This window comes from Pinus tabuliformis, chromosome 7 (genome assembly GCF_031772625.1).
Source record: "Pinus tabuliformis cultivar Carrire ecotype Pingquan chromosome 7, CPIR1, whole genome shotgun sequence".
Classification (NCBI taxonomy): domain Eukaryota; kingdom Viridiplantae; phylum Streptophyta; class Pinopsida; order Pinales; family Pinaceae; genus Pinus; species Pinus tabuliformis.
Genome location: NC_142293.1, coordinates 967,740,932 through 967,758,415, shown reverse-complemented (window position 1 = coordinate 967,758,415; position 17,484 = coordinate 967,740,932). Strand labels below are relative to the sequence as shown.

The window sequence follows — 17,484 nt, the reverse complement described above, 5'->3', positions numbered from 1 at the left end:
CATCAATTAATGATAATTATTCTTCACTATGCCCTTTGAACTTCAAACTAATTTTTCAACCCAAACTTATACAAAATTTTAAAAAACCTACACACCTTTTTTCGCTTCGTAGAAGATCGATATTGAATCTATTGTATCTTTGTAATTGCGGCTCTCCAAGGTCTGAAATTGCTTTCAGCGTTAGCCCTCTGAGTCCTCTTTCCAATGCCACCAGTCTGATCAAAATTGGATTCTCCAAGAAAGAGTTATACCCAATCTCCCAAGATGGCCTGATTATATAATTTTTCAGTAAAGCGAACTTTTACAACGTGCCACGTGTCATTGTTTTGACCTTCGGATCTGAAAAAGATACACAAAAAAACTACAATATGTCCTCTTTCTGTGACTTCTTACGAAATTTCAATCTGATGCTCAAAGAGAAAGTTATAACGATTTTTCCAAGGTTACCTGTTTAGAATGTAATTTGGGAGTCTGCAAAAACCCTAGCTTCCTCAGATCATATCTCCAAAAATATACTGAGACAAGATTTGAAATTCGGACCGATGGTTCAGAACGATTTCCGCTTAAATGGTTTTTTTAGCTTCTGAAACGTCGCAGAAAAAAAGTTATAGCGAAAATACCACGATGACCTATTTGAAGCAACGAAACCCTAGAATCCAAAGCTCTAATACCAAATGTTATGAAACCAGCTCACAAAAGGATAGAAAAGAAAGATCAACGCCTTAGAAATCAGCCTCTTCGAGGGGGCAACCTCCTTTACATCACACAAATAAACAATTCTTTGGTGATACAAATGAAACAACCTCCTTTCTATATATAAGAGTCAAAGGGGTCACAATATAATCAAAGCCGATATAACAATAATAATATAAGGGCACAACAATAACAATAGTGGGTTTCTATGGGGCATAATAATAACAATATGGGGACAATAGGGCACAACAATAACAATAAGGGCTATAATGACAATAGTAATGGGGGAATCACTAGTATTATAGGGACCTAACATGGTCATACAACATAGCTTTTTCAGCCCCAACTATGGTTTTGTTTTTCTGCTCTGCTACCCCATTCTGCTGTGGATTATACGTAGCTGTCCATTCTCTTCCGATGCCTTCCTTCGCACAAAAATCTATGAAGTCTTTATCATTATATTCTCCACCATATCTGAGCGAAGCACCTTGATCTTCTTCCCTATCACATTTTCCACGAGAGCCTTAAACCGGTGTTGCGAACATCGCGATCAGGATTAAATCGGCGAGGGGAAGAAGTCAGTAAAATCAGGAAAAAATCGGAAAATACAAAAATATTTATTTTTTTTCAGTTTTTTTAATATCTAAAGCATATACAACATAAAATAAATACATTGACACATAAATATGATAAAAGAACTAATATATAAGATGTGTAATATCATTTCTAGTGCTACATCACACATAATTGTGAATCATGCCCTGAATAGTAAGTCCTAACTGCTGAGTCCCAACTCAACCTCAAAATATGAACAAAAAATATAATAATGTATCTCATATCATAAGTCATAATGTCATATACAATGAAATGAACAAAAAACCAATACTACTGATTTCCTCTGCCCCTCTTGCGAGAAAATGCAATAGCTTTCCCTTTCCCTCTAGATGTAGATGCCGGTAGAGTTGGCAGTGGACTCTGTTGTGCTCTAGAAGCTAATGAATTAGGAGCTACAGGAGGTAGACCACGTCGTCTACTAGTGGCAGGGGTAGCCTGGGTAGGTGGTGACACCTCCTCCTCTTGTTGCTCCTCCTCCTCCTCCTACTCCTCCACCCCCTCTATGCCTTCCATTACCTCCTGCTCTAACCAATCATCGATAGACTCCATGAGAGGCCTCTCGACCTCAACTCTCCATGTAGCAGTGGTGTCAATCCCATCCAATGAAATGGACTCCATATCAGGTGTCCTCTCAAGTTGCCTCACCCACAATCGAAGATTGTAGTAGACGTAGACCATATCATTAAGTCGCTAAGGCTCTAACCTATACAAAGATCATAAAATAATAATTATAAAAAAATATTATTTAATGAATTCAAAAATTAATTGGAAATTTGGAATATTTTAAGTTTAACCTGTTGCGCTTCTTTTTGTGTATTTTTTCAAATACACTCCAATTGCATTCGCATCCTAAGAAGCTACATGTTTGGCTGAGGATTCAAATGGCAAGCTTTCGCAGATGGGGTACTCTGAAATCATAGCTTCTCCGCCATGCATCTACAACAAAATTACAAATAAGATAAACGTAAGAAAAAAATGAAATTTGAAAGTTGAAGCAAAGTATGGAGTTATGAACTTGAAGAAACAATGAAATTTGAAACAAACTAAAAAATACCTGGCATTTTAGTCTTCCTATCAACCACATCTATCTCAAAGCTAAATGTGCCTCCTGCCATCTTGTATATCTCCATTTCTTTGGAGATTTCTGCATGTTCTGTTGGACATGGCATTATCCTATGAACATAGGTGAAGAATCCATCCATGATCTCAACATCAAATAAGAACCCACAGGGGTAAGAAAATGCGGGGTTCAGGTAAATCCCTACAGCATGAATGGGACGATGGAGTGTGTTATTCTATCGTTCATCAATCATTTCCCATAAGAGGAGTTGTTTCTGAAACCCCTCATCTCCCTTATCATCATAGTAGGCCTGAATGGATTCTTTGGCCCTGTCCATGGCCTCGTACAAGTAGCCCATTGCGGGGTTGTCACCATCAACTAATCGAAGACCCTTTACCAAAGGTTCAGTAATGTTGCACGCCTCTTGCACTCCTGCCCAGAAGTTTTTCTGGTATGAAACTAATTTGCATATGGCCTCTCCCTCTGGTTTGCGGCTAAATGTCAAAGCACGCCACTCATCTGAAAGAAACATTCTCTTCACATCCCACATAGAATTCAAGAGAGATTGAAGAGATATGAAACTGGTGGCAAACCGTGTAATGGCGGGACGCACGAACTCCTTGTTGTTGGTGAATTTTCTCATCAAATGAAGCACAAATGCATGATTATATATAGATTTTGTAATGCTTTTTGATGAGTCAACAATATCTTTGACAAAGGAAATTTTTCCTATGTCCTCCAACATCAAATTAATACAATGTGCAGCACAAGGTGTCCAAAATAAAGTAGGATTCCTCTCCATAAGCATCTTGCCAGCAACAACATAAGTTGCAGCATTTTCCGTTATGACTTGGCCAATATGTTCTGCACCCACCTCCAAAATAAACACATCCAACAAATCACATAATATTTTTGCATCTTTGATATGTGTAGATGCATCAACAGATTTCATAAACATTGTCCCCTTGGAACAATTGACCAAGAAGTTTATAAAACTTCTCCCCTTTTGGTCAATCCAACCATCTGACATCACAGTGCATCCTATGTGTGCCCATGATGCCCTAAACTCCTCCAATCTTTTGGTGCAGTCAACCTTTTCATCTTGAAGAATGCAGCCTCTAAAGTCATCATAAGAAGGGATTTTGTACCCTAGGCCAACAATTGCAATAGCATCAACAACAGGCTAGAAAAATGGATTATTCCTAACAACATTAAAAGGAATATCACTCCAAAAGAGAAACTTGCCCAACAACTTATCAACTTCTTTCTCCTTTTTTTAAGCATTGAAGAGATAGATGGTTGTGAACCAGCTGTGGTTCTAGGAACAAAATATGATGAGGTAGCTACAGGGTTGGTTGTAGATATTGATGCTGAAGTAGAACCAGTGCCACTTTCATATTCACCTCCTAACACTCTCCCTACTAGTTGCTTCCTCAGATCTGACTTGGACAGTTTGACTTGCTCTAATTCTTCCAATGGTTTGAGGGCTCTTCGAATGATTTCAGGATTTGTATTGGTGCAAGGGCCTACCTCATGTCCAGGGTTTTTTGCAAGGTAATACTTCAATCTATAAACCCCCCTGTCATATGATGCCCACACAACTTGCAAAACAAGTTTGATCTATCAAACCCTCCATCAGGTTCACCAAATTCCCATAGAGGGTCCAATTTCCTTGGCATGTTTGTAACTTGGTTGAACTCTTGAGTTTTAATGTAAGATGAAGTTTGAAGTTGAAACTTGAAACTTGAACCTATGGCACAAGAAGAATTGCAAGTTAAAAAAATAAAAATAAAAATTACATACATGACACAACACATTGAATTTTTGACAAAAAAAAACCTCAACTCAATCCAACAATAATAGAAAAAATGCACATTCAAACCCAATAAAAAATGATGCAAAAAATAGAGCACAAGAAAAAATTAAACTAATAAATATAACAATCAAGTTTTTGCATTTTTGACCAAAATGAACCCTCTCCACTCTATGCAAAAAAAAAAAAAAACAACAACAACAACAATCAAATCCACTCAAAAATCATTGATAATCAATGGGTTATAGAAACCCAAGCAAAAACAAAGAAAAAAACCAAAAAAAATGGTCAAATTTGGTGCCCATACCTGGAAACCACAGTTTGCCGAAGAAATTTGGTCCAAACACGAATTTCTCTTGCTTGGGATGCTAAAATCTTCCGTTTTTCTCCTCCTCTGCCCTAGTAGTCGCCTTTCTCTCCTCCTTAGCTCTCAAACAAGTCTGTTGTCTGCTAAAAATGACAAATAAAAATCATGAATTCACTTTTAAAACGCGTTGTCCCGAAGTCGCGAGATTTTTTCTTGTCGAAATCGCGATATTTTCATGATTTTTTCGGAAACAAAAAAATAAAATAAATCAAACGATTTTTATCAGCAAGGCTAAAAAGTCACGATTTTTTGAAAACATTGTGATTAAATCGCGATGTTCGCAACACTGCCTTAAACTCTCTGAAACAACCAAAGACCTCATCTTTGGTCTTCAAGAAGTAGATCCAGTTTTTCCTGGAATGGTCATCAATAAAGGTGACGAAGTATTCAACACCACTGAGAGCTCTAGTGGACATTGGGCCAGAAATATCTGAGTGTATAAGTCCTAACACACCATCTGCTTTGTTGTCACTTCTTGGAATACTGCCTTAGCATACTTCCCAAGTACACATCCTTTGCACACATTATCGTGTTCCGTGCCAAGTTTTGGAACCCCTGTTACTGTTTCCCTGAGCATCTTGAGTGCTCCATGGTGTAGATGTCCCATTCTCCTATGCCATAACTCATTCAATTCCTTCCAAATGCTAGTGTCACTGTCTATGAGTGCCATTGGAGAGCCCAACTGCAACCTATATAACCTGTTGCTTCGAACTCCAATATGTTTTACCTTCTTCCAAATTGAGTGTTTGACAAACATTTTCTTCCCTATGAAGTGGATATCATATCCCTTATCCTGTAACTGGGATACTGAAATCAGGTTCATACCCAATCCTAGCACATGCAATACATCTGTAGCACTGGTGCTTGCTCCTGACTCCCTCTGAAAATCAATGGTACCTCTTCCTATTAGAGTACACTTCGTTCTATTTCCCATCGTAATCTAGAAGTCCATTTGCTCTTCTTTGTAGCTAGAGAAATATTCTCTAACCCTTGTCATATGAACTGATGCTCCACTGTCTATATACCAGACACCTTGTGAAGTTGATCCTGACAAGCAAGCAATTTTGTCTTCCAACTTGAAAGACAAATCTAAAGCCTCCTGAATGTCAATTCTGTCCATGGTCATAGAACGGACAATTTGTGTGCTATTCCTCTTATACCCGACATTGATTTTGCTACTACAAAATCTTCTGTGTCTAACCAGAAGTCTGCTCCGCGAAAATCTACGTTGCTACTTCTTTCTAACTGCGGGAATCACTATATCGGGCAACTCGACTTTTCTCTAATCCTTCAACTGAAAATTGAATTTCTGCCCCAGCAATTCATCCTGCCTGTCAATGAACTGCGCAACCTCTAGGAATTTTGGCCTGTTGCTCCCACTGAACAACGAAATTCCCTCCTTCGCTTCTGAGCTTCTTGGCTAATCACTCATGCTCTAATACCATGTGAAAAATTCATCTATTGCAGAAACTGAAAATTATTCTTCTAACTGTAAATTTAACTGTGCAATTTATTTGCTACGACAAACAACGAATAAAATCACAACTGCAATTTTCACCATAAAAATACTGCGGAAAAATAGAAAGCTAGAAACTAAGAGATTCGAGCATACACACAAAATTTGACAACGTTATTTTTGGACAATCATCCCAGGAAAAACTGAATGCGGGAAAACCGGTGCAGCAAATGAGGGTTTTATTATTATTATACAACACAAATTCTCAGTACAATAAAATTATGCTAAATTGGTGTTTCTATTTGAGAGAAATACTGACCAAAATATCTGAGGGAAGTTTACCCTCCTCTCCAAGCAATATCGACTCAGTCTGGGCTCAAAAACTGACCCTTGGAATGATCTGCATCAACCTCTGCGTTGTCTCTGTAAAGTCCCTTGTACGCTTAGTCTAGAACTCCCTCTAAATCAGACGTCTTTCCTGTCTCTACTGCTAGAAGTCTCTATCCAGGCCCTCTAGAAATTTTCCTGACCTCCTACGCCTGAAACAACCCGCTCCATAGCTAAATCGAACTGCCCTTCTTGAGGCACTACGCAATCCCTACGTAACCTCCTGTATAATAATTACGACCTCCTCTTCTAGCACCTCCAGAACTAGAAACTCCTCGGAAGAATCTCTATGTTTCCCCTCAGCCACCTGCTACTCGATCACTAGCTCAATCTCACTGCTAAATCCCCTGCTACTGGGAAATTGAACTACCCAGATCACTGAGTATCTGCAACTGGCGTATTCTCCATCTACCAATCGACTTCTTCTTCTAATCTTCTGTTGGGGCACTAACGACCAAGATTAATACATAATCAATGGCCCAGATTAATTCGCTATCGAACCGAGTGAGTTTCTAGATGATTCTCACCTTATCTCAATTAACACTAATTAATTAACCATAATCCCTAAGTTTAGACTTACGAAATATTAAAAAATCAGCTAATAATCTAATTGAGACGCTTCTAGGCGGAATTTCCAGAAACGTTTTTTGGGTTATGGGGATCTCATGTATTCTAGCCTCTCCACCCAATTTCATGGCTAGAACACATCTGATACTACAAAAACTAACAGTCCACACTTTGGGTCGGGCCTAGAACGATGCCACGGAGGTTAATGCAGCTAAAAACAAAGATAAAAGCATAATTTTGCCACTTACAACAGGAAATGTACATAAAATGCAAAATATGGCTAGGACATAAAAATTTAGCACGTGGGCAAAAGCCAAACATGAGCTCTACCCCCTTATCATTATAGCTATCACCTTGGTTCTTAGGGCCCCTATGAATGCCCCCTGCATCATTAAGGAACCCATGATTGTCCCAACCACTGGTGGGCGATGAACTGCCCAACCTTAAGGGGGTAATCACTGCTACATCATACGCATCATGCTCTCATCCCTTGGAGCCCTAAGCAGTAAAGGGAAGAAAAATCAATAAAGACAAATGGCATATGAATAAGAGTGGAAAAACAAAGGCTGGGGTAACTCATGTACCATGATTTCTCCCTCCTATATTTATATACCCAAGGTGTGGGCCTCCTTCATTATAGATACCCTTGTACCATGGCATGTGGCTTGGAACCTTCCCTCTTGCCCCCACTCCATTCCATCATTATTTCACATGACCCTTGCCATTTGATGGATGTACCATGGACCTACCACTCCCTTGTTGAAATCACCTAATAGGGTGCTTTATTAACTTCTCTTGTCGAGCAAGGAAACACTTGTACATTTTGAAGCCCATTTGGAAGGGCATGCCACTATGAGGTGTCCACTTCTGCCCTTGATTAGCAAGCTTATTTACTCAATTGCACTAATGATTAAATGCACTGGACAGTGGAAGGTGAGGAGGTGCATTGGATCTTATACAGGATTGTACGTGGGTTTTCATCTTGGACTTGGTCTCCCTATACGGGGTCTAAGCCCTCCAGAGGGTCATAATGGCACTTGTAGGGTGAGCGTCGACATCCATGGGCCTCCACCATCGCAAAGCATCCATTGCTACATCATGGGCTTCTTCAACACCACACATTGCTTGTTCGTGCCCAACCATATAAAGATGATGATGCACTTAGACCACATTGCCTAGCCAGCCATACACGCGCACCCAACACTTAGCAGCTGAATCCAGGGCCCAGATCATCTTCTAGCCCTCACTAATGGAGCATCGACTTGTTATTGAGCCACTGGAGACCCATGAGACCATTGATTGTGCCCCACAACCACTTGGGAGCACCACAAGATGTTTTGCTTGGAAATCAAGGGGCCACCCCCTTGATCATCATTTTGGGAGCCCTCCTCTTCATCATGGCACTTTGAGGACTCATTCATGCCTTCCAACGACCCTCTTGACCATTATTCTATCATTTCGGCTAGCTTTGGATGGCTTATTTTTCACTTATTGAGCTATTTGGTGGGATTGTCACCAAAGGAGATGTTATCTACACATTAGAATATTATAGGGGCTTAATTAGGCTAATTAGGCTAAGTTGAACTTCTAAAGGCTCATATAAATAAAGGAGAGCCTCATTTGTATTGGATCATCATCACATTCTTGGATTAGCTCTCTTTAAGAGAATTTCACACTTTTTCTTGGTCGTCTATTGGAGGTATCTTGATGCCTTTCGATATCTTTGTAGTTGAAATTTTCATTCTATTGGAGCCATCTTCTTGATCTTGGAATCAAATATCTCTGGTTGCCTTGTAAGTAATCTTATAAAAGATTTTTGCATGAAAATGTCAAATGTGTGGAGATTTTGTAACTAGCTCATTATTTTGTGCCCTAATTATTGTATATCATTGTAAAAGATTGTTGGATTGCAAATTTGTGCATGTTACTCATTGATAACAAGTAGATGAATGTTTCTAGTGGAGTAGAACTTGTTTTCTCTTCATGAAAGTCCGTAAATCTTGGGTGGGTAAATGCTAGAGAGTATTGCTAGGGCATCATTTTCTAGCCTCCTTGAAGATGATTTTGGCCAAATTTTGAATCACATAAAATCCATAGCCTGATGACAAGGCACTGATCTGAGAAATCTTGGTGATCACCCTCCTTTTCTTTGTCTTTTTCTCCTCTTTCTAAATTTCGGTCCTAACCCTAGGCAACAAGTTAGGGCTTGATACGAGTTGCATTGGAAGGGTGACTTTGGAAAATTGTTTGGATAAGCTACTGCGCTGTTGTTTCCCCTAGTGATACTCCAAATTTGAGCCCGTCCCCACAGTCGGATTGGGAGGAAAGTCAAGCCCTAGTCATATCTCTCAAAATCATCTTGAACGTTTTGGTTCGTGGTCTCCTTGAGGGTTTTGCACATAGTATTCAATGGAATAAATCATTTTAAACCATTTCTCTCATCCCACCTTGACCTAGAGAGCACTTTGAAAAGTCTTCTCCCAAGATCATACATAAACCCTAGGTCTTATGTGGTCCCACTCTAGGCTTCTCAAGGATAGCAAAAGTCTATTTAAAGGCATTTAAGAATCATTCAAAGCTTCTTGAGAGGTCCTAATCATCTTAGGAGCCTTCACATTAGGTCTCCTTGTTATCATTGACTATCACTAACCCTAGTTCTAGGTCTTCTCGTAGGTCTTTCTTGGAGAGCCCTTTTGCTTCTCTTGAAGCATTGAGCCTCTCCTTTGAATGTACCTTGGAAATCACATCATACCTAGTCATTGGTTCTATTATTAATAGTGATTTCCCTCCTAACGAGACTCCTCCCATCAATGAAAGTCCGTAAAGAGCAAGGGACACTGACTGTGGTGACAATCGGTCTTTGTCTCATTGTTTTCATTTAGTCTAGTAGTCATCCCTTTGGTACCCCTCCTAGGACCCCTGCTAGATTGTGTGGCAACATTTTTGGCATTGTTGCCAGGGACACGAGACGTGTGTTAGGTTCCTATACGACATCATTGACATGTCATGTTTGGCGACTCTATTGGAAGAACAAAGCCCTAGTTATTCATTGAACTTAAAAGTCAATGCTTGTAGGGTGAAGCAAGCATCTCTCAAGGCATTTCAAGTTCACCCTAGCGACTCCATATCTAAGATCTTATGAAAATTTGCATGGCAATAAATGGCTCATTGGAGAGGCCTATTTTATATGTTTCAAGATGATGATCCTCAATCCAATGATCATGATGTCATTAGAAGCCAAGAGGAGCTTGATACCCCTCTTAATGAATCTCTTCGGGGCCATGAAATTGAGGAGCTTTCTCAATGCCCTGAAAGGGGATTGTGGTTCTTCCCAAGATATGATGATCATAGTCCACCTGTTCCTCCCTCGATAATCAGGATAATGTAAATATGGATGTGGATGAAAAATCTATCTCATTATGCCATAAGGAGGATATGCCCGAGGTTGCTATTCATCGAAAGTTTATGAGCTTGGTCATTGAGTTCTCCATATTTTCATTGCAAGAAAGGTTGCACGAGTTGGATTCCTCTTTTCCCTCCTCATCTATAAGCATTAATGCATGGTCCTCAAATGTTCCTGCCCTCCACCCTTACCATTCATTGAGAAAATATCGTGATGGGAAAAGTAATGTTTGGGTCCCCTACCTCATAATGGTTCATAAGGGAAAGTGATTTTATATTGACTTAATCATATGTTGGTCGCATTGGTTGTATGACTATACTTAACATTTGCCCAATGCAGCCATGATTGTTAAAGTAGTATGCATTGCATATTGATTTCGGCATTAGAATTTAATATCGTATTATATTATCATGGTAGATTAGATGCATTTAGATTAAATTTGCAGTATAGAATAAATTTTATTTCCTGTTTGATTTTATGGACTAACAAAAGCATGGGTGATCAAAGGACGCCATAAAAAGCATGTTGCCTATTTTGCTTCATCTTTGATGTGTAGGCAATTGGTTTGTGGTCCCAAGAGATTGTTAGTGTTCTCATGACCTCCCGTTCGAGTACATAGTTCGTGCACTCTACTGAGAGGTCATGTCCTAGTTGGAGCTAGATGTTACCCTCCACCATTGGGTGAACCCTATAGGAGATTTTTTCTCCTAGATTTGTCTTCAGCCAACAACCAACAGTCCCTTGCAGCCACCATATAGCTCAATGTGCCATCATTCTATGCCACCTGAGCTAGCCATTGTGTTCCCTCGCCCATCTGTTATGATCTTATGTTTGAAGGTGGCCTTCCAACCCCAAGTTATGAATTTTCACTATGTAATCAGGTGTTTATGCTTGTTTTTCTTCGACACATTTGGACAATGGATTAGCAGGAAGATTCGACAAAAAGAATGGACTTGGATTGTACTCTTGTTCCCTTGTCCCAACTTGGGGGTTAATCTTGTATCCTAGTCCAGTGGGATCTCCTCTATTGGTTACTAGCTTTAGGAGTGGCACTACATGGGAAACCCTAATTTTGGTTGTGTGGTCCCACTTCCCGACACCATATATATCACTCCCCTTCGCTCATTATAACCCCTTTTCACACTTTTCCCATCCGGGTCCGTGTCCATTGGGTCCACAAGGTGTTAGTCTCACCCTCTCTTTGTCCACACTTTGGGTTGGACCTGGAACGATGACCCAAAGGTTGATGCAACTAAAAAGAAAGATAAAAGCATAATTTGGCCACTTACAACAAGAAATGTACCATCAAATGCAAAATATGGCCAAAACATAAAAATTTAGCACATGGACAAAAGCCAAACATGAGCTCTACCCCCTGATCACTATGGCTATAACCTTGGTTCCTAGGGAACCTATGAGTTCCCCATACATCATTAAGGAAACCATGATTGTCCCAACCCATGTTGGGCAATGAACTGCCTAACCTTAAGGGGGTAATCACTGCTACATCATACGCATCATGCTTTCATCCCCTGGAGCCCCAAGCAGTAAAGGGAAGAAAAATCAATAAAAGGAAAAAGGCATATGAAGAAGGGTGGAAAAATAAAGGCCAGGGTAACTCATGTACCACAATTTCTCCCTCCTATATTCATATACCCAAGGTGTGGGCCTCCTTCATTATAGTTACCCTTGTACCATGGCATGTGGCTTGGAGACTTCCCTCTTGCCCCCACTCTGTTCCATCATTATTTCACATGACCCTTGCCATTTGATGTATGTACGATGGACCTGCCACTCCCTTAGAGGTTGAAACCACTTGATATGGTCCTTTATTAACCTCTCTTGTCGAGCAAGGAAACACCCTTACATTCTAAAGCCCATTTGGAAGGGCATGCCACTATGAAGTGTCCAATTTTGCCCCTAATTAGCAAGCTTATTTACTCAATTACACTAATGATTTGTTGTACTAGAAGGTGAGAAGACACATTGGATCTTATACAAGATTGCATGTGGGTCTTCATTTTGGACTTGGTTTCCCTATACGAGATCCAAGCCCTCCAGAGGGTCATAATGACACTTGTAGGGTGAGCAGTGAGAGCCATGGGCCTCCACCATCACAGAGCATCCATTTCTACATCATGGGCTTCATCAACACCACATATTGCTTGTTCGTGCCCCAACCATACATAGATGATGATGCATTTGAACCACATTGCCCAACCGACCACACACTTGCACCCAATACTTGGTAGTTGAATCCAAGGCCCAGATCATCTTCTAGCCCTCACTGATGGAGCATCGACTTGTTGCTGAGCCACTGGAGACCCATGAGACCATTGATTGTGCCCCACAACCACTTGGGAGCACCACAGGATGTTTTGCTTGGAAATCAAGGGGCCACCCCCTTGATCATCATTTTTGGAGCCCTCCTCTTCATCATGGCACTTTGAGGACTCATTCAGGCCTTCCAACGGCCCTCTTGACCATTATTCTATCATTTCAACTAGCTTTGGATGGCTTATTTTTCACTTATTGAGCTATTTGGTGGGCTTGTCACCAAAAGAGATGTTATTTGCACATTAAAATATTATTAGGGGCTTAATTAGGCTAATTCAAACTTCTAAAGGCTCGTATAAATAAAGAAGAGCCTCATTTGTATTGGATCATCATCACATTCTTGGATTAGCTCTCTTTAAGGAAATTTCACACTTTTTCTTAGTTGTATATTAGAGATCTCTTGATGCATTTCGATATCTTTGGAGTTGAAATTTTCGTTCTCTTGGAACCATCTTCTTGATCTTGGATTTAGATATATCTCTTGTTGTCTTGTAAGTAATCTTATAGAATATTTTTGCATGAAAATGTCTAGTGTGGAAATTTTGTAACTAGCTCTTTCTTTTGTGCCCTAATTATTGAATATCATTGTAAAAGATTGTTGGATTGCAAATTTGTGCATGTTACTCATTGATAACAAGTAGATGAATGTTTCTAGTGGATTAGAACTTGTTTTTTCTTCATGAAGTCCATAAATCTTGGGCGGCTAAATGCTAGAGAGTGTTTGCTAGAGCATCATTTTCTAGCCTCTTTGAAGATGATTTTGGCCAAATTTCGAATCACATAGACTTCATAGCCCAAGGACAAGGTACTGATCCAAAAAATCTTGGTCATCACCCTCCTTTTCTTTCTCTTTTTCTCCTCTCTCTAAATTTCGGCCCTAACCCTAGACAGCTAGCTAGGGCTTGATATGAGTTGCATTGGAAGGGTGACTTTTTTTTTGGGGGATAAGCTACTGCATTGTTGTTTCCCCTAGCGATCCTCTGAATTTGAGCCCGTCCCCACGGTCAGATTGGGAGGAAAGTCAAACCCTAGTCATATCTTTGAAAATCATCTTGAATGTCTTGGTTAGTGGTCTCCTTGAGGGTTTTGCACATAGTATTCAATGGAATAATTCATTCTAAACCCTTTCTCCCATCCCACCTTGACCTAGAGAGAACTTTGAAAATTCTTCTCCCGAGATTATACATAGACCCTAGGTCTTGTGTGGTCCCACTCTAGGCTTCTCAAGGATAGCAAAAGTCTATTTAAAGGCATATACACATCATTCAAAGCTTCTTGAGAGGTCCTAATCGTCTTAGGAGCCTTGACCTTAGGTCTCCTTGTCATCATTGGATATCATTAACCCTAGGTCAAGGTCTCCTCATAGGTCTTTCTTGGAGAGCCTTTTTGCTTCTCTTGAAGCATTGAACTTTTATTTGAGCCTCTCTTTTGAATGGTCCTTGGAAACCACATCATACCTAGTTATTGGTTCTATCATTAATAGTGATTTCCCTCCTATCGGGACTCCTCCCATTGGTGAAAGTCTGTAGAGAGCAAGGGACATTGACTGTGGTGACAGTGGGTCTTTGTCCCATTGTTGTCATTTGGTCTAGTAGTCGTTCCTTAGGTACCCCTCCTAGGACCCTGCTAGATTGTGTGGCAACAAGCCCCCTTTGCAACAACAAGCACATCATACTAAGTTGGGATCCTGTGCCTAACAATGGAAGGATTAAGTTGAGTCAGTTTGATTGTGATGGTTTCGGATCAATAACAGCAATTGAAGTCAAATAGAAGACAATAGAATACATGCAAGTTTAATAGAGTAACTGAAGTAATAGGAATTCTGGTCAACAGTCCCAAATCCTAGACAGTGTTGTAAGTAGATCATAAAATAGTTGGATTGATTAGGGTTTTCGTTGTGGTTGCAATTGTATTATCATTCTTGAAGGCACTGATATAGTTAGGGTACAACAACCCTAGAAACGGTTATTAAAGTGGAACCACTGAAGGTTTATATTGTTAAGTATTATTTTGATTCTACTTATTTTGTCACTATTGCATTTCAATAGTCATTGGGGAAAAGTTGTAAATTTTATTGTGCAAGTGCAATATACTTCTTGCTTTGAAACCCTAAGGGAAAAGAAAAATTACATAGGGATATTACACGTTTTGAAGTTTTTTGCCAGAATCCGGCATAACAATTTTTGGTTAAATTCTGATCTTTTATTGTTTAAAATGTTTTTTTGACTGGATATATGGATTCAACACCTTGAAAAACCCCTGAGCCACTTGAATTTTGGAGAGTTCACAACTCAAACTTGTAATTCCAACAAATCCCTGCCTGATTCTAGCCAAATTGGACCCAAAACTATGCTGAGAAAAGCTCCAAAAAGTACAACAGGTAGACTATAGCATTGTTGAATGGTTGGTAGCCCTGATGGGTGGCCCAGTTGGTTGAAGTCCCCCTGCCAAGTCATTAGCTTTCTGTCATGAGGTGCCAAAGAATTAAGTTGAGCCAGTTTGGCCAACTTTAATTAACTTAATACCAGAATAAGATTAGAGATAATCGTACCACCAAGAACGAACTTTCGGAAAACCAATACAGGCTCCTGATTGGAAAGTAGACTAGTCTTAGTGAAGGTTTCTTTGCTTTTTGAGTATGGGGACTCAAGTAAAGCTTGAAAGTTCATTCAAAGAGGGTCGTTGACTCCAAACAGCAAGTCAGCACAGTTAAGCTCATACATGTCTAAAATAATGAAAGTTAAACTAAATCATTTCAAGATGTGTATATACAATTCTCAACTTGTATTTTAAACCCAACATGTTGATGACATTGTTTAAAAAATTTATCTCTAACAGTCAAAATTGACAAGTTTCTACTTTGGTAGAAGTTGAAGGAACACATGTTTCCTCAGGTAGTTTGTGTATTTGTTTACCTTCAGTGACATATTCTTGCAGAAAGAAGGAGAAAATAATTTGTACGGTATAGTTTCTACAAGTATCAAAACTGCAATTCAGAATGTTAGAAAAGAGCAGCTGATGTCTCTGAATTTTTAACTTTGGAATAATATGGCATGCAATTAAGACTTGACAAAAAAACGCTAAGAAGAACAAGAATGACGACTTAAAATGATACTTATAATGAGCAATCCTCAGAAGGTCGAAGCTCTTACATTCATGTAGGTGTTCTGTCACAACAAATTCAAAGCCTGAGACTGCAGAGTATACTGCATACAGAATCATAACAATTGGTTGTTTCGGTAAGTGCTATATCAATAAATCTTGGAATTTTGAAATGATTGTTGAAAGATGAACAAATATTCAAGAAATGAAAACATACCAGAAATGGCTGGTGTTAGCACACCATCTCCAATAACCATACAAGTACCCAGCAAAGCCACAACCAGCAACGCAGACTGAAGGCTTCTATGCTTTTCAAGAATCTTTCTTATTCTTGATCCCTTCCTTGTGTCAGGAGGAAGTTCCATTTTATATGTCGAAAGTTCCTCATCAGCAGTTTGGCGATTTGGCAGCAGGCTAACTTTGGCATGTCTGCATAACAGAGAATACAATGCAAAAGTCCCACCTGCATCAACATGAAAAAAAGAGAGGATCAGATACATTTGTAGTACATTGGAGATAAGATCATAAATACAGCTGACAAGTTTTCACTGTGAGTTCCTTACAACAAGTTGCAGATGACAATAAGGACAAATCAGAGGATTTGAACATTCAAGTGTATTTCTTCATTTAGTGAGATTTAACACTATTAAACTAAAAAAAGAAAAAGAAGATACTTGAAAATGAAAAAAAAAAAACCCTAATAGTAATAAAAAATGATATAATAATAAAATGAACCAATATAGGTTTGTGTTTGGATTAAATTTTGACCTCTCTAAATGCTTAATGGATTTGGAATTAAGTTGAATCCATGCAAGTGTATACTCACTTCCGTAAACTTTATTGAGCGCAGACCCAGACGCACCAATGTCAAAGTCTATCAAAACAAATATGTAAACTGTAAATTTTGTTCAGTTGAGATAGTACCTTCTCCATTATCATCAGCTTTCAACACTATAAAGACATACTTAAACAAAGGCACCAAAGTTAATGTCCAGAAGACAAAGGACAATGCTCCAAATATCTCTTCATTGTTTTCAGAGTGTTGAATGTCTTCAGCAAAAGTACTTCTGAAAACATAGAGCGGAGAGATACTTAAATCGCCATAGACAACACCAAGACTCTGATATGCCAAGGTCAGAACACTCTTCCAGGATTCTTTCTGCACATCAACATGAGAATAATGAAAATTCCTTGCGAGTACTAAATTCTCTTCTAAAAAAATACCTAATATAATTCCTTTCTTTTCATAGTCTCAGATATCATCAAAGCATAACCCAAATAACTTTCATCTTCAAGTAAAATGTTTATCAAATTCATAAGACATTGCCTCAATGAAAGTAGAAATTACTACTCTTAGACTTCATGCATAATGAAAAAAACACAAAAGCAGAATCTCTGTGTTCATCCACATAGTCTTCAGCACTGTTCTCTGTTCATCCACACAGAGAACAGTACACACTACAGAATTTATACAGTATGAGAAATAGAAGAGAAATAGTACAGTTACATAGGTAGTAAATAATCTCTAGTATAAAAATAGGCAAATCAAAGATATTTTAGCCGACTTAATATCGTAAGAACATTTCCATATTAGAAGCTTAAGCAGGAGTGGGCTTTGGAAACGTTGCAGTTGCTTGTCAACTGTACGCAGGGCAGAGCTTCAGATTCACGGCAAACATTGCTG

General features: G+C 39.2%; 1 protein-coding gene across 1 annotated transcript in view; it reads right to left on the bottom strand.

Annotated features, from left to right (window-relative positions):
• LOC149250831 (potassium transporter 2-like) overlaps positions 1–17,052 on the bottom strand; it is a gene marked incomplete at its 5' end in the record, with an annotated part of 88,796 nt that extends 71,744 nt beyond the window's left edge. The window contains 3 exons of the mRNA XM_089459250.1: positions 15,851–15,904; positions 16,018–16,263; positions 16,725–17,052. Of these exons, the coding sequence (XP_089315376.1) occupies positions 15,851–15,904; positions 16,018–16,263; positions 16,725–17,052 (628 nt within the window). The remainder of the gene's footprint in view (positions 1–15,850; positions 15,905–16,017; positions 16,264–16,724) is intronic.
• Between the last annotated feature and the right edge of the window lie 432 nt (positions 17,053–17,484).